The sequence below is a fragment of the Felis catus genome, chromosome C2 (assembly GCF_018350175.1).
Source record: "Felis catus isolate Fca126 chromosome C2, F.catus_Fca126_mat1.0, whole genome shotgun sequence".
In the NCBI taxonomy this organism is placed as follows: domain Eukaryota; kingdom Metazoa; phylum Chordata; class Mammalia; order Carnivora; family Felidae; genus Felis; species Felis catus.
Window position 1 is genome coordinate 44,992,820 of NC_058376.1, and position 26,506 is coordinate 45,019,325.

The 26,506-nt window shown below is 32.9% G+C and overlaps 1 protein-coding gene across 5 annotated transcripts in view; it reads left to right on the plus strand.

Moving 5' to 3' along the window:
• The window catches only part of EPHA6 (EPH receptor A6), an 854,316-nt gene that overhangs the window by 68,546 nt on the left and 759,264 nt on the right, over window positions 1–26,506 (plus strand). For 4 of the 5 annotated variants that reach the window (XM_019839578.3, XM_019839585.3, XM_023238878.2 and 1 more), the window contains exon 2: window positions 970–1,034. In XM_019839578.3, the coding sequence (XP_019695137.1) occupies window positions 970–1,034 (65 nt within the window). Of the gene's footprint in view, window positions 1–967; window positions 1,035–26,506 lie in introns of those variants that run through there. The other variant, XM_045036782.1, reaches the window with a different exon arrangement.

Consider the following 26,506-nt stretch of genomic DNA (forward strand, 5'->3'; position numbering starts at 1 on the left):
AAAGTGTAGATTAAAAAACGAAAGTAGATTGTCAAGTCAGTGTAATGAATAGGACTTATTTAGAGCTTGATTTTTCTATTCAAGTAAGTTAAGACAATAGGGATATTAAACACTGGATATTTGATGGCATTAAGGAATTACTACTTATAGTAATGAATTAAGATACTGTAGCTATATAAAGAGGAGTCTTATTCTTAGAAATATATACTTAAATTTTTATGGATGTTACTGGAATTTACTTCAAAGAAATACTGCAGTGGGAGAGAGTAGATAAAAACATGTGGATGAAGTAAGATTGGCTATAAATTGGTAATTATTGAATCTGGATGATGAGTACATGAGGGTTCATTTTACTCTTTTCTCTACATTCTAAAATATGTTTGAGAATTTTCCACAATAAAATTTAAATAATTGAAGCTTAGTTCTACAAACGTATGTTTAATGAATTGATTTAAACAGTACTGAAAGAATATTCTGCAATGACTAATGTTACTCTGTCAAGGCTGTGTCCCTGGAATAGCTCCCACTATGGGAACAGTAGGCAGAGCTCAGATTCTGAGAATAGGGGAGGGGGGTGGGGGGATGAGGAGCCTACAGTTGCCTGAGTCTAGCTCCAGGGTCAACTGACAGTCACCATCCTCTTGATTACCTCCTTCAACACTTGTCAGTTTTAAAAGTCAGCTATTAAAAATAACTTAATTCTGTTATTCCGTTATCTACCTTATTTAGCATTGTTAAACACAAATTACATATTTTGAAAATAAGTTAGAACTACTTTATGTTATTTTATTATTAATATTGTATATTAGAATTTAGTATACATAGTTAATTTTAAAGTAAGTAATGCAACTTATTAAAGCTAATGCAATGAATAATAGTAAACGTAGTTGACATTAATGATTTAAATAACATATTTTTTCATCAATTTGAGATATTCATGTAAGTTTTTTTTTTTTAATTTAATTCCAGTTGTGTTGCTTGATACAACAACTGTGCTGGGAGAGCTAGGATGGAAAACATATCCATTAAATGGGGTAAGTTTAATTATGTTTTTAAAACTTTCATCCTTACTAGGTTTTAGAGTTTGTTATAATAGTTAAAGGAACAGTGAATTTTGGCTCTAGTTACCGTGAATTGTAGCACATAACTAAAATCTCTTAGAAAAGATTAAAATACAATTAGAATTGGTAACCACTGAGAATGATGTATACAAATATTTGCTTTTCTTTAAATTATCATTATTCTTTAATACAGTGTTTATATAATATTAGACTGTCTCCCCTATAAATATTTTTTTCATAGAAAAAAATTCTATGTATAAGAGTTTTTTGTATATAGGTTTATTAAATTTGGTAACCTCAGTGAGTATTTGTCCATAAACAAACTTTAGATTGTTATGAAAGAAGTGGATTTTACAGATATTAACAATTTATTTTTTATTAAAACATATGAGTGTAATAAAGCAGTGTATGTTTTTGAACTTGGCCAAAAGAAACATTATGATTAGGTTTTGTTACCTGAGAGTAATTGCTTTTGAAAGGCATGTGTAATTTAAAGATGTGTAATTTATAAACTAATTTTTCAAGTACTGATATCACTTTAGCTGTGGTTATAATGGACTTTTTATGTGGTTTAATATATTTTGCACGTTTTCACATTGCAATGTGTTTCTACTTCTTTTTTTAATTTTCACTCTTATGTGGATCCTGACAAACTTAACAGAAGATCATGGGGTAGGGGAAGGAAAAAAAAAAGTTAGAGAGGGAGGGAGCCAACCCATAGGAGACTCTTAAAAACTGAGAATAAACTGAGGGTTGATGGGGGGGTGGGAGGAAGGGGAAAGTGGGTGATGCGCATTGAGGAGGGCACCCGTTGGGTTGAGCACTGGGTGTTGTATGGAAACCAATTTGACAGTAAATTCCATATTAAAAAAATTGTTTCAAGTAAAAATAAAAGGGTGGTTTGTGAAGCTTTTTATCTAGATTTTGCCTAATTAAGGAAAATTTATAGTAATAGAGGTAGTCAACAGTTATTCAGGTGTACTTGGGTTAGCTTTTCTTCCTTTTTTTATAAATTGTATTTTTCTCATTCATCAGATTCTTAGACTTTAACATTAGTTTTTTTTTCCATTACATCTGCAAATTTAAATTTGAAAGGAGAAGTTGACTGAAAAATGTTTTATTTTTAGAATCATTCAAATATTGCTGTTTGAATTTGACTTTTTATATAAATACTCATTAAATGTGTATTTTCAAGTATACATTTCTGTAAAGAGTTAACTTTTCTGTCTTTGTTCAGCAGGCTTTTTGTTTCCTTAGATTTGTTTGCTTTATAGACTGATTTTATTTTTTTTGAAATTGTCCTTTTATTTTCATAGAGCTCTCATCAAACTATTCCTGAAAATATATCTTTGAAACTATATTTGTACATTCATCATCTTATTTTTAGTAAACATCAATATTTATTGATTGTATTAAACATGTTAAATTTATTAGTTACTTTCAAGGAATGAATGATTTTTTTTCTAAAATACTCCTCCAAGATATATACATATCTGTGTTCTCAGTGTACAAAGTAATTTATAAGAACGTATAAATCCTTAAAAAGTTTATAAGAATTATTTTTCCATTGTTGAAAAAAATGACAAAAAGTTTAGTGATTATATTATCACTCACCTCATGGAGTCATAGCCAAAGAATCCTGTGAGGAACAGCAGTTACACCCCTGCTGTCGTGATTGTATTTGTCTTGATCAGGCTGTTTCAAAGCAAACTGGTAATGAGGAGACACAGGGACTTAGTGAGTTACAAGTAAACTTACTGTAAAGAACTATTGTTCTTACAATGATCTTGTAATAGGTGTTATGAAAGTGAGATTTTTTTCTACTATATCTAGTTTATTAGTTTGGAAGAGAAAGGGCAGAATTGTCTGAAAAGTAATGCTTACTCCATAGTTTTCTATTTGCAGACACTGCACTAAGAATTTTACATTTTATTTCCATAGTAGCCTTATGAGGTATATCTGAGTTCTGGTTCCCAGTTGGAGAAACCTCTTCTTAAAGAGAGTAAGGAACAAAAAATACCAACAAGTTATAGGCTAAATTGTGACTGATGGGATTTATTTCAAAATAAATTATTTCTACTAAAGCCTATATCTTTATCATGGCACTGGTAACAGAGAGGAGCATTGGAAACTTCATGAAAGGCCGATTAATTATGTTGATATTTGCATAATTGATTCAGATTTCTTTTCTCCCCTTGCCAAACATAGTACTTGACTGAGATGAACATTTTGGACACCAGCCATGGATTTGCAGGAGGAAAGAGAGAAAGGAGAGGAAGGAGACAATAGTAGAAAATATGTATGATAGAATAAGGTGGAAAAGGGAGAAATGGTTAACATTTATCAGGCATTTACCATATGCTAGTCTTTGTTCAAAGAAGTTTATTCACATGAGTCCTAGAAATCAAGAATCATTTTACCCTATTGAAACATACGGAAATTGAGACTCAAGTACATTAAATAACCTTTACAAGGTCACAGAGCTAGGAATTAGTGCAGTGAAAATTCTAAGCCAAACAGATCCTAATTTTTAACACATATATGTTATTTGTTAAAGGAAATCTTATTTCCTTTAAGATTCTACCTTGTAAATATAAAGACCAGTGACCAATATGTATAAACTACAGAGGGAAAGGTAACACAAGGATTCAGGCATTAACACATAAATTGAATACTCAATTGCCTTGGAATGTCACTGTTGGAATGATCTATATTACTTTTAGATTATCCCTCAAATAATAATGCATATATGGAAAGTGAAAGCAGTAGGAATAATTGAAAATGAGAGTATATGGACATAGTTTATAATAGGTGCATGAATTAGAGGAAACAGATTAATCAAGGGATACAATAAAATGGATAGATGACTTAAGTAAGTTTTAAAGAAAATATATAGCTTCAATTTCTCTTTTAATGAAGGGTGTATATTACTGACAAGAATGGAGTTTACTTAATGCTCTTGATAGCTAAAAACAAGTAAGGAAATAATCAAGAAGGATGAAGAACTTTGAAAAAGGCTACTAAAGATGGCAAGAGTGAAAATCATTTAGACATCAATAATAGTCAAATAATTAAAAACCTATAGAAACTGTTAATCAATTTATAACATTTAAACTACCATTTATATCTGTATATTAAAATTATATCTATTTGAAATTGTATGACTTTTTTTCAGGTTGTCACATTTATTGAGCCATGCTAATATGAATGGTCATTTTAACTAAAATTGACTTTTTTCACTAAAATTGACTACTTAAGTTGATTTTACAAATATGCCACAGGTAGAAAAGACAGCTAGATGTTAAATTGGGTAATTTTATGATATCAAGTATAATTGGTATTTCTCTAAATGAAGTATTTTCTAGGAATAACATTTTAATTGATCATTTTTTTTCTTTTTTTAAAATGTTTATTTATATTTGAGAGAGAGAGAGAGAGAGACAAAGTGTGAGCGGGGAAAGGGGCAGAGAGAGCGAGACACAGAATCCAAAGCAGGCTCCGGGCTCTGAGCTGTCAGTATAGAGCCCAACATGGGCCTCGAACCCATGAATTGTGAGATGATGATCTGAGTTGGATGTTTAACCAACTGAGCCACCCAGGATCCCAGATAAAATTTTTTTTCTATAAAGACTTGAACTAAGAGATATTTTTGAAATTATATACTATTTATATAAAATAATGTGATTTAATAAGTTATTTAATAGATTTTTTTTCTTTTTACTTAGAATAGCCATCCCACCAGTAGTATCATGCTAATGTGGTTACAGGAGTAGACATTTGCAATGTTGTAAATACAACCATTACTGGTTATTTGAGTAGTAGGTAAGCACCTCTGGTTATAGAATGTGGAAGATAGATGAGTGAATAGTCTTGAGCAAATGACCTTTAGGCTTGCAAAAATGAAAAAAAAATGTATATATTTGCTGAAATGCTTGCTTGTCAACTCACTTGTACCAACATTTAAAATATGTGGTGTCCAGGATTCAATTTAAATTTTTTTTAATGTTTATTTATTTTTGAGAGAGAGAGAGAGAGACAGAGCATGAGCAGGGGAGGGACAGAGAGAGATGGAGACACAGAATCCGCAGCAGACTCCTGGCTCTGAGCTGTCAGCACAGAGCCCAACTTGGGGCTCGAACCCCCAAGCTGTGAGATCATGACCTGAACTGAAGTCGGATACTTAACAAGCTGAGCCACCCAGGCGCCCCCAGAATTCAATTTAACAAACTTCATTTTATGCTCTTTGTGCCAAGTACCCTATTAGGGTGCTTAAAAGTATGCTTGCATAACTTGTGGAGTCTTGGAGTATAGAGCTAATTCTGCACAATTAGAAGGCCAAAGAGTGTCTTCAGGTAGTTTTGAGTAATGGTTTGTGAAAGAATAATAAAAGGAGGGATTAATTCTGGTCAGTAAAAATGGTAGTAGGATGTGACATCAGCTCTTTCTTATAAACTGTGAAGGAATCACATATGGGCTGGATAAGAGGGTGGAAAGCATCTGTTAGGCAAAAAGAATAACTTGAGGAAAGGCACAGAATTCTCAAATGTGTGTGCATTATGTTATAGGAATGTTGAGAATAATTTGTGTGGTTGGGTGAAGGGTTTTGTGGGAAAGGAGACTGTGATGATAGGCTAACCATATTGTGGAAAACTTAGAATTTCAGTTTCTTAACTGATTTAGATAGTATATGTCTCACCCCCAGTAAATAGAAGTAAAAGTAAAAATGTTCTGGATTCAGTTAAGCAAACAAACAAAAATTCATAAAGCTTTCTTTTGTTTTAGATAATAACATAGACCCTTGGAAATGAAAGGTAGGCACCTTAGAAAATTGTTAGGAAAGGATGTTCAAAATATAGACAATATGACATTATTGATATATTGAGAACAGAGTACAATTGAATAGTTACACTTGTATATATGCTGAAGCTTGGTTTTAGAAAAGAATGAATACATCAAAGACTTTGGTAACCAGTGGTTGTAATTTTAACACTATGCTCTCAGTGCCTAATGTCAAAATTTTATGTCTACATAATTTAAAAATCTTAACTTTATCCTGTAAGTGTCCCTTCCATCCTTAATCTGTCAGTGTATTTCACTAACATAGTAAACTGATGATGATATAACAAAGTAGTTAATAGTGCTATGGTAATCAGTGAAAGAATGCTGCATATAAATTTTTACATAACATAGAAGTTATTAGTGAATAGTGGAGATTTTTTTTTCATAAATATTAAGTCTAGGGCATATGCCCTGGATTTTCCTTTTGCTGTAAATCACTAATAACTAACTGGTTAATACTAAATCTTACCCAGTGCAAAAATGAAAGACCCATTTTAATTTTGAAAATCTTCTGGAAAGGAGATAGTCTTTAAGAAGTCATGTTATTGTAATGCTAATGAGAAAAAAGGAAACATGAAGGATACTGTTCATACAATAACTTTGTACAAAAGAAGAAATTAAAAAATATATATCTCTTGAGTTCTCATGATCTGAAAAAGAGTTAAAGAAAAATCACATAAATTTTCTTGAAATACTCGTGGTTTACTCCTTTCAATTGATAATTTTATTTATTGATAGTTTATTTATTACAGTTTGGGTTTGGCCAATATAGAACATTGTAGATGAAATAGAAAAATACAGTAAGACCTGTAGTTGAAAGTGACATTCAAAATCCGTAATACTCATTACAGATCGGGTCCCATTCAATACTTCCCAGCAGTGGGTATATCACAGTGGGGCATCCTGGCTCAATATTAATTCTGACTAATAAAAAGTAACCGGTACTCACCAGAAAAGTAAAAGACTTTTCATAATATAGAAAAGAAATTTCATGATTAAAGACATATTGTTTCCTTTGAGCTTTATTAATTATATTTGATACTACTTAAAATGTAATAGCTATGTGGTTTTTAATTTTGATACTGTAATTGAAAAGATAAATGACTTGTTTGGGTAGCCACATACTGATTATTAACAGTACTTATACCTGAATAAATCCTGATAGTTGAAAGGTAACATTTCATAATAATAAGCCCATAAGGTATTATTTGATTTATAGTGAATATTACACATACTTAATGTTGGGGTGCCTGCATGGCTCAGTTGGTTAAGTGTCTGACTCTTGATTTCGGCCCAGGTCATGATCTGTGAGATTGAGCCCTGCATCGGGCTCTGCGTGTACAGCCTGGAGAGGGCTTGGGATTCTCTCTCTCCCTGTCTCTCTGCCTCTTGTCTGTGCTCGTTCTCTCTCTCTCTCTCTCTCTCTCTCTCTCTCTCTCTCTCTCTCTCCCTCCCTCCCTCCCTCCCTCCCTCCCTCCCTCCAAATACGTAAACATTTAAAAAGTACTTATTGTTGATGGAAAGAGCTTGATTTTTAAAATTTTTAATGTTTATTTACTTTTGAGAGAGAGAGAGAGAGAGAGAGAGAGTGAATTGGGGATGGGCAGAGACAGAGGGAGAGACAGAATTGGGTGCAGGCTCTAGGCTCTGAGCTGTCTGCACAGAGCCTGATGCAAGGCTGGAACTCACAAACCACGAGATCATGACCTGAGCTGAAGTCAGATGCTTAACTGACTGAGCCACCCAGATGCCCTGAAACAACTTGATTTTTAATCACCCCATCAACTTACCTGGAAGATTTTAACTATTTATTTTTATTCATAGTAATAATTTTAGCAAGAAAATGAAAGTTTTGATTTTCCCAGTTTTTTTCCCCCCCACTCTTTTTTGGCTACTTGTAAAACATAGTAGATCAGATCTTTGTTACAAAGTTGTAGTGGACATAGATATAGGCACACCAATACTCAAAATCAAACTTCTTTTCAACAGTGAAGTACACTGTAACAAAAAGAAGAAACTTAATGCTAGTAGAAAAAAAATTGCTATTGGATATTAAGTTGTATTTTATATTAGTTATGACAACTAGAGTTTAGAAAACTTTGTTTCTGAGATGTCAAATATTAATTTCAAATACCATATATGTATTTTTTGCACGTTGTGACTTAGATGATCTTTAGGGTTTGAGTAATCCAAGATGATACAAGATATGTGATCTTATCTGTTAAATATAGTGAATTACTATTAGGAAATTTATTCTGAAGCAATTAGGAAAATAGTGATTCGGGTCATTCATGTCTAAATAAAAGCTATAAGTGAACATAGTAATTCCATTACTATAATAATTTTTATAATGGCAAAATGATTTTTGTAATAAAAGAGTCTTATATTACAATTAAACTGTTTGGAAAGGCACTGTATTCCATATATCAGAGCCTGTTTTAAGGCCAACCAGGAAACATAAAATCCATGGAAGGTAGAATTTCCTTGAAGAGAACACAGGAATATGAATTACCCCAGCTACAGGCCCTCTTTTATCAACTTGTGCTTGGGTAAATGACCTCCCCTGCATGTGGGCAATGTGAGGAAACAGGTGAATAAATATGCATAGCTTATTAGAGTCCATAAATTTCCAAATATTTAATATCTGAGCCACTGTGATATTTTTTGTTTTTTTTTCTAAGTTTTTATTTAAATTACAGTTCATTTACATACAGTGTAATATTAGTTTCAAGTGTAGAATTTAGTGATTCATCACTTACATACACACCCAATGCTCATCATACCAAGTACCCTCATTAATAGTCATCACCCATTTAACCCATGCCTCTTCCCACCTCCCCTCCAGCAACCCTCAGTTTGTTCTCTGTAGTTAATTCTTTTTTCTTGTTTTCCTTTCTTTTTTCCCCGCTATGTTCATCTGTTTTGTTGCTTAAATTCCACATATAAGTGAAAACATATGGCATTTGTCTGTCCCTGACTGAGTTATGTTGCTTAGCATAATAGTCTCTGGCACCATCCACATTACTACAAAAATGACAAGATTTCATTCTTTTTTTATGTCTAAGTAATATTCTACTGTGTGTGTGTGTGTGTGTGTGTGTGTGTGTGTGTGTGTGTGTGTGTAGTGTATACATACCACAACTTCTTTATCCATTCATCAGTTGTTGGACACTTGAGCTCTTTCCATAATTGGACTATCGTTCATAATGCTGAGCAACTGTGATTTGTGGCATTTTTCTGTGAACTATATCAGACTATTCCTTCCTATATAGTAGCATCCTCTCCAAAATAAGTAAATATGTGGATTGCTTCCTTACTTTTTACCAGTTGAAAGAACATGTATTGAGTAGTGATGAAACTAATTCTATGGTGAGGAAGAGAAGTAAGAGTAAAGCAGATAGTAATGATTTGGGAAATCAGATGTGAAGTATTTACTGATCTGTGAATATATAATTAGCTTCATATTCTCTGGGCAGCTGAAAATAAGTGTGTATGCAATTCATTTTTCCAGTATCTCTGCGGTTTTTTATTGTATATTCTTGTTGGTGTCTTCCCATAAGCATGCATATATATATATATATATATATATATGCATATATATATATATATATATATATATATATATATATATACACATACACATAATGGTATGGGTCACTTTAAGCCAGTTACCTTTGATTTATATAACATAATCTTTCCTTTATTCTCTTTCTTTTTTACACTATTACTTAGAAAGCTTTAACTTCTAGTCTCCTAGTTCCAACAGAAGTTTACAGTTGTTCTTTTAAAATAACTCCCATATTATATAATTTAAACTCAGTTTCTGGTTTTATCAAAAAGTTCTAATTGTTTTAACCAGAATAATTCAAGCTATTTATAAACTATTTCATTTAGGAGCCCCTGGTGGCTCAGTCAGTTAAGCATCCGACTCTTGATTTCAGCTAAGGTCATGGTCTTATGGTTCGATTTGTGCTCACGTTGGACTCTGTTCTGAGCACAGAGCCTGCTTGGGATTCTTTCCCTTTCTGTCTGTCTTCCTACCTGCATGCACTTACATACAAGTGATCTCTGTCTCTGTCTCTATCTCTCTCTCTCAAAATAAATAAATAAACTTTAAAAAACCCATTTCATTTATAAACAAAAGAGTCTACATCTAAATCCAAAGCAAGCACATACAAATGCTAAATTCTCTTATGAACTCTAAGGGATTAGTAGTAAAATACTTAACAACTAGATGAAATATAGTCGGCCAGATATTCTTATAATCTTGTTTGCATTTTAAGTGATTGACTCATTCTTAAACCCCACCTCCAATCTCCAAATCCTGTTGTTCTACCTCCTTGAAGCTCTTTCAGATCATTCTCTGTTATTACCGCATCAATTTGGTTCCTCATCACCTCCAAATCAGCATGGTTATGTTTTAAATTATCCTCTTGCTTTGGGTTTTTCTCCAGCCCCTTCCACCAACCTTTCAAACCCATCCTTTATCCTGTGGCCAGACTAATCTGAAAACTGAAGACCAAATCTTGTTCCTGTTTAATCCCTATTCCCCTTATCTACCATTTGCCCCATGACCCACAGCTGCTTCTCACTTTTCACCTTCTGATGTTCTCTGCCCTTTAGCCACGCCCATTTTCCAGCTTTTTTTTTTAAAGAGACTTTTGTAGTTTCTTCTATGTAACTTTCTGTTACTTTCGTGTAAGACTATGCTATTGAGTTTATATGAAACGTTCTCTTGTCAACCCTTATCTTCTCTGGCTTTTTTCCTGTTGGATTTTAAAGCAAAGAAGATTTTCCATCTTTTCTGTGTAGACTTATTACTGCAGAAAGTTGAATTTTAGGAAACTCCTTTTTTTGGGATACCCAAAACTCAATACATATCATAGCATTTATTTCACAAAATTTAAATGTCTGCTTCCTACCAGATTGTGAACTCTCAAAGGAATGGATTGCATGTGTCACCTGTATCAATTAGGCAGTATAGTGACTGACCTTTGACAGATGTTCAGTAAAAGTTGGTTGAATGGCTACATAGATATACAAGTAACAAATTATTTTATATAAGTTATTGGTTAAGATATCTTAGATAAGATATTGGTATTACAACTCTCACTGGAGCTGGAACAGTTTGATATTACCTTTGGGCTGAATCAGCTATGGAGACTAAATGCTTGTGATAATTGAACTGAGTTCTTATTTAGCATTGGTCTTGAGTATAGGCAGAATGGTTTATATATTTATTCTCATTTTTGTATTTTAGGCAATCCAATCCATTTTATCATCATTAATTTTTTTTACATTAAAAGTAAGTTGAAAGGTGGGTGGGAAAGATACTTACCTATGAAATAAAGACTATAAAAGAGCTTAAAAGGTATTTAAGCAACCCCAGTCAAGGCATAATACACTTTCAAAGAATTAATGACTGGTTTAGAACAGTTGATGATCTGAATCACGTCTGGGAAGTATTAACCCCAGATGGATATTAATCCTGCACTTTGTTATTAAAGAGGAAGATAAAAAATAGAACATATGGATCTTTAATGGTTGATAGATGGACTGCAAATTTTAGAAAATTTATGTTAACCAGTCAAGCTTCAAAAAGCATAGGTCAGCATTAAATGTTAAATAGGTTTTTGCAATCTGTATTCCGTGCAATTAGTATTTTGAACTAATGTATCATAGTAAGCAAAATAGGTGTTTAATATGGTTTAACTTTGTTTTATCTTAAGAAAGCAAAACCTGTTGTGCTCATAAATGTAATACTTGACTTAGTCTTCATCTCTCCCATAATTAGGTAGCAATAAATATCAAAATATTTCAACATAATTTAAAAAGTCTTTCAAATAAAAGCATGAAACTAGGATTTAAAAATACACACACACACACACACACACATTTTATCCTTTGAATGTTAGTTCATTCTATAGACCACATTTTGGAAGGTAAAATTAAATCTGTATTGTTGATTTAGATTGCTCAATTTAATAATTTTATTCATTTAATCAAATTATATGCTTTCCTTAAATGCAGTACTTTCTGATGCACATTAAAAGGGATTTCTTCATGGTTCCTAATGAGAATTGCTCTGAGAAATACCCACATTTTAGGTCTTACAGTAAAGAAGTAGGTACAGAAAACATACAATAGTTATTTTTTATTTCTATTTATGAACACTGGACTAGTTGTTTGGATTAATGGTTTGCCTGGAATAGTTCTGGTTTATTTTTGTTTTCCTAGAATAATTATTAATTGTGTCCTATTCATTTTTGTTTGGTTGTTTGTTTGTTTTGGTTGTTTGTTTGTTTTGTTTGGTTGGATCCCTGTTTGGTTGGTAAATTGTATTGCTAGTGTTCAGGTAATGTCAATTATATTACAGATAAACCCCAAATATATAATTCAAGCACAAAAGAATATTATTCTCCCTATGTAAGAGTCTAAAGTGAGTATTCTTTAGTTGTTGTCATGAGTTCCTCCTTCTCTTCTCCATGGAGAGGATAGTCCTTTTTAAAGGTTCAGAAGTGGCACATAGTATATTCCCTCATATTTCATTGGCTACAACCCGTTCACATTTTTATACCCAACTACAGAGGAAGAGAAAGTATAAGTTAATCTGGGAAGAAGATAAAATGGATTTTAGTTGAATGGAGTAAACTACTAGTTGTCATGTAATATCCATTCTCCTTTTTCTCTCTCATTAATGAAACCTTAAGGCAGCAATGTGTCTAACTAAAGAATCTCTAAAGTGTCTACTGTATTTTGCAGCCAGTTGTGACCAAAACATTATGTTTTAGCCAATGAGATGTAAATGAAGATGTTTTGTGTAGGATGGCTGCTTAAAATGAGCTCTATCAACTAGAGGTCAAATCTTTTTAATAGATACATCCCCTTTTGCTATCTAAAATGCAGATATGATATCTAGGGTTTTACAGCCATCTTGAACCTCACTCAAGCTGAACTTGAGGATGAGATCACATGCCAGGATGTTGCCTATTATACAACCATTAAACTTGTATTTACATTGTAGACTTAAATAACATTGGAATGTTGTCTTATATAATACTGAGTGAAATAAAAAAAAATTTGGTCTTTATTTTAAACTGTTAGTGCTAGAACAAAAAAAAACATGAAAGGAAATAAAAACACTAAGAATATGTTTCTCTAGGTCATGAGAATATAGGTGATTTGGTTTTTTTGTTCTTATTATATGTTTCTTGAGAATTCTCTATAATACGTGTACCTTTCTTTTATTATTAAAAAAGAAAACATGTAACAAATACATATTTATTTATGCTTCAACTTAATTAATGTGTAATTTTATCAATAGTGTGATTTAATATTGATATTTTCCCAACAATCATAAAATGACTTCATTACCTCTGTAATCCAGAGTTGATATATAAAATCAACATATGTCATATGTATGTAGGAAAATACCTTAAAATTTTGTTATATGCTTCTTGAGCTTAGAAAGAGGAAGACTAAGAATCTGGTTTTATTACATTTCTAAGAGATGTTACCTACTAATTTATATAAAAAATAAGAAAGACTGCCTTGATGCAAATGATTGACATTGTGATTCAGAGAGAAAAAAGAATTATCAGTGTTTATTCAACAGTCATTAATTTATCTTTTTATCCATCTATCCATCCATTTAGCAACTATTTTTTATAAGCTATATTGTTGGCTATAAGACTAAAATAATAAGGAAAATTTGGTCCTTGTTATGGAAGCAGATAGACATTAATGAAATAATCATATAATATGATAAGTGTAAAACTCAAAATGTGATAAGTATAACTTTTATGAAGGAGAGATGCCACTGGACTTTATAATAAGGAATTTAATCTGATCAGAAAAATCAGAAAACACTTTCCTAAGGGACAGTGGAGAGGAGACAGAGGGTAAGCATATGCTGGCAGGAGAAAAGAAGGAAAGAAAGCACTTCTCAGAAAGTGGAAACAGAATTTGCAAGGCATGTGAGACTAAATTAATGAAGGTCCTTGTGGGTAGAGATCAGAAAGAGAGAAAGACAGAGTGAGAGAAGGAGGGAGGAAAGGAAGGATACAGGTTAAGCAAAAAGAAGCAAAGAGTAAGTCAAGCAAGAAGAGAAAGAAGGTAAAAGAGGCTAGGAGCATTATTAACAAACAAGGCCTTGTAGGCCATAGCAAGGTATGTAATCTAATTATCTTATCTCAATGTAAATTTATTGGAGTGTAGTAAGCAGACTTATATTTTGAAAAGATCACTTTGTTGAATGTGGGCAGAGTAGTTAGAAAGCTTCAAATCAGGGACAGGGACTTAACAGGCTAGTTTTAGGGTCGTAATACTGTGCATATGGCTGCTAAAGCTATTGTGATCTAATGAATTAAATATTATCGTATGTATTCTGGCTATGATTTGTCTGTCTAGATATATAAAGGTTTATATCAGTCCAGTAATGGTTTATCCCTTACATGATATTCAATGATGCTTTCCAGTAGCTTTTTAAGATTTGATATCTCTAAGCACCGAATCAATTATAATCCTTTACTAGAGAGTAGGAATAAAATATGAATGATAAAAAACATAAAGTTAACCTTCACAAATATTGTCTACCTTGCTATTAATTGATCCTTAGTATCATTAATTTCTAGTACACAGATTAGTTTAAGGGAACTGAATAAATTGATTTATTATTTTTGAGTGTGTATTAATATTGTTACAGAAAAACATACTTCATAAAACTTCACTTACAGGGCACTTAATATGTTATTAATGTTGTGCTTTATTTTATTCTGAGGTATTATCTACCCTTGGGTTTAAGGCTTTGTAAGACTATGTTTTTATCGTTTCAGTGAAAATCTAAAATGCAGATAAAACTTTCCTAGGATGAAACTATAAATATTGTGCTTAAAGTGTGCTATTCATAATTCCTTATTTCATTAATGATCTATTTCTAGCGTTAGCATTTGTAAAAGAAATGGGGGTAAAAATCAATGAGTATAATAATGGATACAAGATCAATATATAAAAATTACTTTTGGGGCTCCTGGGTAGCTCAGTCAGTTGGGCCTCTGATTCCGGCTCAGGTCATGATCTTGCACTCTGTGAGTGTGAGCCCCACGTTGTCGGGCTCTGTGCTGACAGCTCAGAGCCTGGAGCCTGTTTTGGATTTTCTGTCTCCTTCTCTCTCTGCCCCTCCGCCTCTCATCCCTCTCTGTCTCTGTCTCTCTCTCAAAAATAAATAAACATTAAAAAATTACTTTTATTTCTGTATACTATCATCAAAAAATAAATATTTTAAAGTATCATTTTTAATAACATCAAAAACTACAGATATTCAGAAATAAATCCGAGAAATTATATGCAGGGACACTTTGCATTTGAAACCACAAATAGTCTTTAAAGAAAATAAAGACGTACAGAAATGGAAAGTATATATGTGCATGGAGTGGACAAAACACTATTATATATTAGTGAATTCTCTCAAAATGCCTTATAGACTCAGTCAAAATAAATACTTCATCTAGTTTTTGTTTTTTCCTTTAAAAAAACTGAGGTGAAATTGACATAAAATTAACCATCTTAAAGTGAATTATTCAGTGTAACCACCACAGTATTGTGGAACTATCACTTCTACCTAGCTCCAAAACATTTTCATCCTCCTAAAAGGGAGCCCCATATTCATTAAGCAGTTCCTCCCTGTGCTTCCTTTCCCTCAGCACCTGGCAATAAGCAATCTGCTTTCTATCTCTATGGATTTACCTATTTTGGATACTTCATGTAAGTGGAATCATACCATGTGTGACCCTTTGTGTCTAGCTTCTTTAATTTAGTGTAATGTTTCTGAGTTTCATTCATGAGCTTCATCTATGCAGCATGTACCAGTACTTCATTTCTTGTTATGGCTGAATAATATTTCTTGTGTGTGTGTGCTACAGTTTGTTTATTCATTCGTCCACTGATGGACATTTAAGCTGTTTCTCCCTTTTAGTTACTGTTAATAGTTCTGCTATGCATATACATGCATATGAATATCTGTTTTCAATTATGTAGGGTGTATACTTAGCAATGGAATTTTATGTTTAACTTTTTGTGGAACTCCCAAACTGTTTTCCACACTGGGTGAACCATTTTGCATTCTCATATGTGATATTAGAAGGATTCTAGTTCCTCCATCTCCTCATCAACTCTTGTTATTTTCCATTTAGTTTTGTGTGTGTGTTTATGTGAAAATTGATAAGCCAATTCTAAATTTTTTTACAAGATCAAAGAATAACCAAGGAAATCTGGATAATAAAACAAAATATTGAGACATTTATAGCATAAAACATCTAAACTGATTATAATGTGTAGTAATTAATGCAGTATGATATTGGTGCAAGTATAGACAAATTGACTATTAGAACAGACTAGAAAATTTAAAAATAGACACCATATATTAGGTTACCTGATTTGTAATCAGGTGACATTGCAGTAATATGTTTTAAAAAAAGTGTTCTGGGGTCAATTGAATAACTATATGGGAAAAAATGTATCTTGACCCTTCACATAATACATAAAAAATGGATTGGAGTTCTAGATGTGAAAGATAAAATTATAAAGCTTTCCAAAGAAAATACTTGTAAGTTTCAAATGGGAAAATATTTATTAAACATGACCCCAAACTTAATGAACAAACACAAAAATGTAAATTGATCTATATTAAGACCTTTTGTTATTGAAAGAAACCATCAGAAATAGGAAAGGACAACTTAGATTGGAAGAAGGTATCTGCAGTACAGCCACCAGACAAAGGATTCATCTGCAGAATATATATTAAAAAAAACTTCTTACAAACCAATGAGAAGACAGTTGACAGGAAAGAAAACTATGCAAAAGACTTGAATGAGTATTAGAGAAAGAAGATAGCCAAATAATCAATAGACCTATGAAAATGAGCTCAATTTCTTCAAAATGCATCAGAATATAAAACTTGAGATGATAGAGGGATTGATAGGTGATTTTAAAAAGGTATAGTAGAATGTTGGGACACCTAGGTGGCTCAGTTGATTAAGCATCTGATTCTTGACTTTGGCTCAGGTCATGATCTCTCGATTTGTGAGTTTGAGTCCTACATCGGGCTCTGCACTAACAGTGTGGAGCCTGCTTGGGATTCTGTCTCCCTCTCTCTTTGCCCCTCCCCTGCTTGCTGTCTATCTCTCTTTCAAAATAAATAAAAATAAACTTAAAAAAATAAAAAGATATAGTAGAAGGTTAAAGTATCAAAGTGGTGGATATATGGATGTTCATTGTAAAGTTCTTTGAACTTTTTTATATTTTCGCTGTTATAATAGAAATGTTGGAATAATAACATAATGAGTTTTTAATATATATATAACAGAATGGCTAAAGTTTTTTAAAAGTCAGGTTTTAGAAAGGATTTGGACTCATACACTACTGGGGAGTGTGAAAATCATTGTCAATACTCTGGAGAACTGTTTGGCAATTTCTAGTAATTCTTAACACTCCCATTTCCTACCACCTTACCTCTGGATATAAATGCAGTAGAATTGCGTAACATGTTCACCAAGAGACATGAATGAATGAATGTCATTCAAGAATAAAATAAATAAATAGTGGTCTACACCCCAAAGGCAATATTACAAAGAACTGAAAATGAACAAACTATGTCTTCATGCAACAGGATGAATGAAACTCATAAATATAATGTTGAGTGAAAGAAACTGGAAACCAAGGAGTATATACTGTGTGATTCCATGCATATATAGATTCAAAATAGGCAAACTATAATATTAAAATTCAGGATAGTAGTGACTGAAAGAAGGAAAAAGAATATCTTCTGAGATGCTGCTAATATTCTGTTTTTGATATGGAGATGATGACATGGGTCTGTACATTTACCCATACACTTGGTTCTGTTCCCTAGGAGAAACTCCCTGGTTTGTTTCGTTCTGTGACTCTGGTTCTACCCTTGATAAAGTTTTTTCTCATCCACAACCACAACTGAGATGTCTTGGGGGATGCACAGGTTTCATAGTCTACTGGTGTAGTTTTAAAGACTCACAAATGGCTTTAGAGCTGTGAAGACTTGCTCATTGCCAGGTATATCATTTATTTGAAAACAACATTTTCTTCTAAACATTTAGGCTTAAGTCAGTTTCATATTTGAGTAACTATAGCAAATGATCTCAAATAGATAGTACATCATAGAAGGGTACCCGTATTCTGCCTGCATCATAGCTTTGGCCCAAATTTGACCTATTCCTTCTTAGAGTGCATTCACCAGAACTAGCTGCATGCCCTCAGCTAATTTCAGTGGGAGTAAGCTATGTAGGGAAGTGCATGGAGTAATTGTTGAACATTATTTCTCTGTAACATCCTCTCATTCTCAGAATTTACTTTTAATTTGAAGACTCATGGGTTTTTTTAAAGTTATTTTTAATCCTCTTGAAGAAAATTCACAACTATGATCTCAGGTATTCTATTTTATTGTCATAGGACAAATACTAGAACATTTCAATCCCTTCTCTCTATTTCTTAGCAGGTCTTTCACAATTTTAAATGCTTTTCTCTTCTTGTAGGTAAACCAGGATATGTTTCTATATATATTCCACTATTTTAATCATTTTGTCAAGTCAAGTGGGTAGCCTGTCCCCTGATTTCATAGCAATAAATATATGTGTGAATCTGTGCATATTTATGATTCTTTTTGTAATCCTCTCTTTTTATTTATTTTCACTCTCTTTTTGTCTACCCCTACGTTTATTTTTATCTTCTTATAATGGAAATTATTCCAACATTTATATCATTGACATCTTAAATATATTTATAATTTTTTCAGACTATATTATTAACCTATTTTCTTTCTTTCTTTCTTTCTTTCTTTCTTTCTTTCTTTCTTTCTTTCTTTCTTTCTTTCTTTCTTTCTTTCTTCTCTTTCACTTTCTCTCTCTCTTTCTTTCTTTCTAGAGTCAGGGAGGGGCAGAGAGGGAGAGAGAGAATTCCAAGCAGGCTCCATACTGTCAGCATAGAGCCTGACACACGGGAATTGTGAGATCATGACCTGAGCCTAAATCAGCAGTTGGACACTTAACTGACTGAGCCACCCAGGAGCCCCTGAATCTATTTTTATCCATGTTTACTTTGTCTCATTATGATTCTATTCACTAATCCCTAGCATTAGATTTCTTCAGTTTGGTTCACTCCTTTGTTGCCAAGCTGGGCCTGCATATTGCTCAGCAACCATGTTTGTTTGGTTTTAGCTTCCTATCCTGAGTTGAAGTGGGCAGTGAAATAGTGTAAAAAGTCAATCTTGAAGCAGTAAGCCTCCTCTGTCTTCAGCCTCATGTAAATTATTTTTAGTTCTTTGCCCTCTGAGGACAAAGAGTTAAAACTACCAGGCACAAGTACTTGTTTTCACATCAAGATGTCAGCAGCCCTGTGGCATCAGGTCTCCCTAATACTTTGCATCTTTGTTCACTTTTTCTTCCAAGGACTTCTTACCTGGTTTTTACCTTGGCTATGGTAATTTTGATTATCTAGTCTTATATTTTATTTATGACTTCTCTATGTTGAATAGAAATGGATTATTAAAGCAAGGGGTTATGACATCACTTGACCAGAAATTCAACATAACAAAAGTTAACTTTCACTCACCTGTTGAACGGAGGACCTTATATATACCTGTTAGTGTTTTGTAAACTTTTCATTTATCTATTAAGGTTGAATAGGTTTTAAGTGCAAGTTATCTATATAAAATTTTAGAACCAGCCCTTTGTCTGAAAGGCATTCAAGATTATTTATTTTTTAAGTGTGAAAAATATTTCTGTCCTTTATCTTGTTACTCATTAAAAAACACTACAAAATTATAATAGCTATTTCTCTCAATAGCTCTCATAGTATTTCAGGGAAAAATGTCATATACAAATAATTGTTACAGTTTTATTGTAATAACAAAATAGTGTGATTTTTAGAAATATATTTTATTGTCATTCCCCAATAGGGTCTCTACAGATACCAAAAACAAAGTTTTTTACAAACACCAGTTCCATCCAATGCCAATTACCTATTTTATGTGTTTTATATTTAGCTTCAGGTGAATTTTCTCTCTCTGTTTATTAGCATTCTTTGATGCTGAGTAGTGATTTTGCTATGTATTTATTAGCAGACTAAATTTCTTATGGCATCTATTTACTCATTATCTAATTTGCTTTCAAGTAGATCTTGGTAGGTGCTAGAACAAGATCACACTGGATAAAGAAAGAAGACAAGCTACTCTTTGCTTCTGGTTCTTCAGGTTTATACCTAGGAGGCAGAGAGGATGTTATTCAACTAGAAGTGCATCTTTCTGTAGTCTTAGTCCTGGACTGGCTCTTCTCTTCACAGACTCACTGTCTGTCTAGAAAAGCAGCCTTCAGTCAGTGTCTTCAAAATATGCTCTTTTGTAGCCTTTTCCTTCTATATGTAACTAAATGTGTCATTTATCTCTGAGTAGATGTTAACAAACATAATCATAAATTCCAATGTAGCTACATATTTGGAAAGAACAGCAAAGTAAAGGGAGAGGAATGCCAATTAAAATTAAAGTGTAGTTCAATGACTTCCTTTATGTAAGAATTTTTCCAAATGGGTTCCAAAATTCGCAAGTTTTTTTGTTAATGACCTGACTGACAATGTGAATAATGTAATAGAAATCTTCATGACAGGGGTGCCTGGATGGCTCAATTGGTTAAGTGTTGGACTCTTGATTTCAGCTCAGGTTTTGATCTCAGAGTCATGATTTCATGCCCAGTGTTGAGTTCCATGTTGGAGGTGAAGCCCACTTTAAAAAAAAATACCTCTTCACAACAAATTTTGGCATTTCAGTACATGTGATTTGACAATTTCTCCCTTTGCCAATGGAAAGTATAGCATGGGGCAATGAACTAGTCTTCCTTGGTGAATTAGCCAGTGCTTCCACTTAGTGTTAGGCAGTTCTTAAGGCAAAATGTTTTCCCCTCAATGCATAATTTTTAACCCTAAAACCATAAGACTTCAAAACCTAAAGCAAATGAAAATAGAAATTGTTAGTTTTATAAAGTTTTACACATTACTTGGGTTTTAAGAAATCAGCGTTGGTTTATTTACCTGTTTGGAATGAAATTTTGCTAAAGAAAGAAAACATCTGTTGAAACTAATGGTACATAATTGAAATTTAACCTTTAACTAGGACAGTGCCTAGAAATGAAATGCTGACTTTCCATATGTTACTGTTTCATATTCACTATACAAACTATTTTTAATATTAAAGTAATTAAATGTGTCTGTATTTAATATTCGTAATGTGACTTAAATATTGTTATTGGGAGCCATACTAAGGATAAGACATAGATTTATATTGAAACTGGGAAAAGATAGCTGATAGAAGAAATCTGTCATTGCATGAACGGTAGAGAAGGATAGTTTTCCCAACCGCAGCAATACTTTCCTGCCTTCCATCTCCTAACCCTCACTTACCAACTATCTCATCTAGGCATTCAGAGTAATCACTCAAAACTTCAAAGTATTCTTCTATTGCCAGAATTTAAGTTACTTAAATAATATGTATGACCAATGAATCTTTATTTTTACATGTAAGACATGTAAATTATTAGTCAGTTTTATTACCCAGTTATGACTAGTTAAAAGTACAACCTAAATAGGAATTATTACTATATATCATAGCATATGTCATATCATGTATTCATTTCCTAGGATTTTTGTGACAAATTTCCACCAACTGGTTGGCTTAAAACAACAGGAACTTATTTTATTTTCTCATGGTTCTAGAGACAAGAAGTCTAAAATCAAGGTATTGGCAATATCACATTCTCTCTGAAGACTCTAGGAAAACATCCTTGCTTGTGTCTTCCAAGCTTCTGGTGTTTTCCAGCAATCCTTGGCATCCCTTGGCTTGTAGCTGCATTTCTCCACTTTCTGCCTCTGTATTCACATGGCTCTCTTCCCTCTGTGTGTGTCTTCTTACAAGGACACCAGTCATTGGATTTTGGTCTGTTATACATTTTGATCTTAACTTGATTACATCTTCAAAAATTATATCTCTGTTTCAAAATAAGGTCATATTTACAAGTTCTAGATGGAATTGTAAGGTGGGGGGGCACTATTCAACCCACTCTGTGTCAGCATATTAATTTTCACAGTGGTATAAAAGGTATACTCATGATTTAAAGTAAAACAATGTGACAGATACATAGATTAATTCAATATGAAGTCAGTACAGTTGTTCAGTACCTGTTTTTTTGAGGTTAACATCTGACATTTTGAATAAACTCATTCTCATTGAGAAGTAGTTGAGATGCTAAAAATGTTTGATAGTTATGTGCTGGTAGAATAATTGCCCTGTGTCTTCTGTCTTTTAATATTTCTTTATAAGCAGAGTCCTGTTGCCATGGAGGAGCCTGTCTTTAGTGAAATCTGAAGAAGCACTGTTAAATACAATATGGACAATAGAAGAAACAAAGGGATTTGAGAAATTTGCAAATTTTTTTTTTGTAATTTCAGGAAATAATCTTAATTTTCAATTTAGATATGGTCTCCAACAGCCCTTATATAGATCTTGAAAAAGTTTATGAAATTATGGAAATATATAATCATTTTCTGTTTACTTGTAATGGTTTTTCAGGTGCTTCCCATTGTCAGACTTTGGTCTGCTCTATACTATGAATCAGTGGCAGTTGAAGTAAATTAATATGCAAACTGGTTTTTTTTTTTAAAATGAAGTGAGCACTGTCAATAATTACTCTAGAACAGTAGTTATAAACAGTGCATACAGTCCTGTTAGCTATTTACCAACTTACTGATCTCTTTATTGGTAATTGGAATAATTGTGTCTCTCACATGCCTCAACATGGAAAAAAAATAATGATCAAACATAGCTTCTCTCAGTCATGGCTAATGTTTCATAGTCATTGAACTAAGGAGGAGAAAGGTATTAATTCAGTAAGAAGACTGTGCAAATTGGTGCTCCCTGTTTTGCATAACTCCCTAGACAGGTAAAATGACATATGTAATTGGAGGAAAACATAAAAGCTACTGTCTGTTTAATTTAAAATTTCACATGTAACATATTACATATTATTCTTGTGTACATGTCTTTTTTATCCCAGGTACTTGGATTACTGAAAATGAAATTAAATGGTATTGAATATCATTAGATTGTCAGTGTAAATATTCTGAAGAAGACTTAATTTTTTTAAAGCACCTTAATCTTGGTGATACCTTTTTTGCAGAGAAGGATCAGAATTTTCTTTTTAGGATCCTTGATTTTAAATAACTTCAAATTGAGTTATGTAAATTCATCTGTTGAGTCTTACTTATAATACAGATATGTGAAAAGATAGATATTTCAGGGATATGTTTTTCAGTGTTCAGGTATAAGAAAAAGCAAAAAAGATCAAAACAGAGGAAGAAGGAAGAAGATAGTGAATACAGTAAACATAAGAAAACAGGAATTGGAGAAGGAAAGAGATGAGGCTTTTGAGGAATACGGAATACAGCTGTGATAACAATCATGGAAAGAGATGTTTAGTTTTTAGAGATTGTTTATTATATATAGAATGTTACTAAGAAGCTTTACATGGCATGTTTTTGCCACAGGAATAGGCTCTGGCATGTGCCACTGCGATTAAGCATCCTATTCATCTCTGTCAGTCGTGGCCCTTCAAAGACTGATTTCAGAGAATTGCCTGTTATGAGAGGGAGGACATGAGGAAACATTTGAAAGAACAAGTGATTAATGGCATCATTACTGAGTCCTGTAGCCATTATGCAAAACCTACAGTGTTTGTGTGAGCAAAATGGAAAAAAATGGGATATCCTTGGATTTCCACATTCTGAATCTTTGACCCAAAATGCATTAATATAACAGGTCACAGGTTGAAGATAAACTCAAGTGCCTGGCTAAATAGGAAGTGGTGATCAGTGTTGATTCTAACTACACATTTGCCTGGGAGTAAAAAAGAACTAATGTTATTTCTTTTGCATGAATTATGACATTTGTTGCTTAGAGGCAGCATATTAGGAGAGGCTAAAACTCATGGAAAATGAGCCGTTCAGTAAGACAGGACAGTTTTTATTAATTCATGAGACTCCCATCAGCTAAGAGATTCTGAATTCTCTGTCGTGGACACTGTTAACCCAATTATTTTCATGAGGCTTGCAGCAGGCCTAAATATTTGAGTATGCTAATGAGGAAATACACATATATTGGCAGTCAAAGAAGACAATACATATCTGCAGGCTTCTGAGGATAGCCATGACACACACACACACACACACACACACACACACACACATACACACACACACATATAGACACACACACATCACGTGTGTGTGTGTATATATATATATATATATATATATATATATATATATATATTTGATTAAATGAAAAAAGCTATTACAGGACTATGTCTATAATACTACCTTATTTTTAATCTTGAAAAAGTACCTACAAAAATTATTGGCACTATATATGTATGCACAGTATACATACAATCATAAATACTTGGTGAGTGATGTCCAGTTGGTTATATTGTGGCAGTCCCAGTTACCTCCCAGATTCAGAATCGGATTAAGAGGACTCTGGTAGAAGATGACATTTATTTACTCTATACCCTTTTGTAAAAGAGTAGAATTATACATGATATTCACATTAATTTTTATTTTTTATATCACATTCATTTTTATGCTTTTATATGAAGCAAAGAAAATGAGTTTCTAAAAAGGGACAGTTATTAAAATTTTAGTGGTCATAACAGAATAAAAATAAAGTCACATGATTTGTAACTTAAACTCACATTGAGGGAACAAAAACAGCCTTCCTTTGTTGCCAAATGGATGAGAATGGTGTCCTGTTCCTAAAGGAAAAAAAGTAGAGGGGAGTATGTTACAAAATTCATATTACCAAGGAGAACAGGGAGGCTAGATCATGCTTCATTTTTTGGCTCAGAGTCTACAAGTATAATTATGATTTTGAAGAGTTTCAAGTAATCATTACTCAACTTCCAACGAGTCATAGAAATGGTGGTATTATAAATTATTTTTATATACAATCATTTCCACTAATCACTCATTCATGTGTCTATTCTGCCAAACATCTATTAAATATGAAGATTAAAAAGTACCAAAAAAAGTTTGAACATTGTCCTGGAGGGCATATTGTTAATTTTAATTTTAATTCCAGTTAGTTAACATTCAGTGTAATATTAGTTCCGTGTGTGCAATATACTGAGTCAACAATTCCATACATCACCCAGTGCTTATCACAATAAGTGCACCCCTTAATCCCCATCACCTATTTAACCAGTCCTCCCAACCACATTCCTGTGGTAACCATCAGTTTGTTCTCTAGAGTTAAGAGTCTGTTCCTTGGTTTGTCTCTTTCTCTCTCTCTTTTTTTCCCCTTTGCCCATTTATTTTGTTTCCTAATTTCCATATATGAATGAAATTATATGGCATTTGTCTTTCTCTGACTGACTTATTTTGCTTAACATAATACTGTTTAGTTCCATCTGTGTTATTGCAAATGGAAAGCTTTCATTATTTTTTATGGCTGAATAATACTCCATTGAGTATATAATATACCACATCTTCTTTATGTTTATCAATCAAATGACACTTGTCTGCTTCTATATCTTAGCTATTGAAAATAATGCTGCTGTAAACATATGGGTAGCCTTTGAATTCGTGTTTTTGAATTATGTAGGTAAATACCCAGTAGAATGATTGCTGGATCATAGGGTAGTTCTATTTTTAAATTTTTGATGCCCCTCCATACAGTTTCCCATAGAGGCTACACCAGTTTGCATTCCCACCAACAGTAAACGAAGGTTCTCCTTTTTCCACATCCTCACCAAAACCTGTTGTTTCTTGTGTTGTTGATTGTAGCTGTTCTGACATGTGTGAGGTGATATCAATTTGTAGTTTTGATTTGTATTCCTCTGATGTTGAGTAATGTTGAACATCTACCTTTTTGTGTGTCTGTTGACCATTTGTCTTCTTTAGAGAAATCTCTGTTCGTCTCTTCTGCCCATTTTAAATTGGATTACTTGCATTTTTGGGTGCTGAGTTGTCTGACCTTTTATCAGGTATGTCATTTGCAAATCTCAACTTCCATTCTGAAGGTTGCCTTTTAGTTTTGTTGTTTTCTTACAGAAGCTTTTTATTTTGATGTAGTCCCAATAGTCTATTTTTGCTTTTGTTTCCCTAAGAAACCTCAGGTCTCACATTCAGGTCTTTGATCCATTTTGAGCTTGTTTGTATATGGTGTAAGAAAGTGGTCCAGTTTTATTTTACATTTTCCTGTTCAGTTTTCCCAATACCATTTGTTGAAGAGACTGACTTTTTCCCATTGGGTATTCCTTTCTGCTTTGTCAAAGATTAATTGACCATATAGTTGTAGGTGTATTTCTGGGTTTTTTATTTTGTTTTATTGGCTATGTGTCTGTTTTTGTAACAGTACCAAAGTGGTTTGATTATTACAGTTAAAAAAATTTTTTTTAATGCTTGTTTATTTTGGAGAGACAGAACACAAGCTGGGGAGGGGCAGAGAGAGAGGGAGACACAGAACCAAAGCAGGCTCC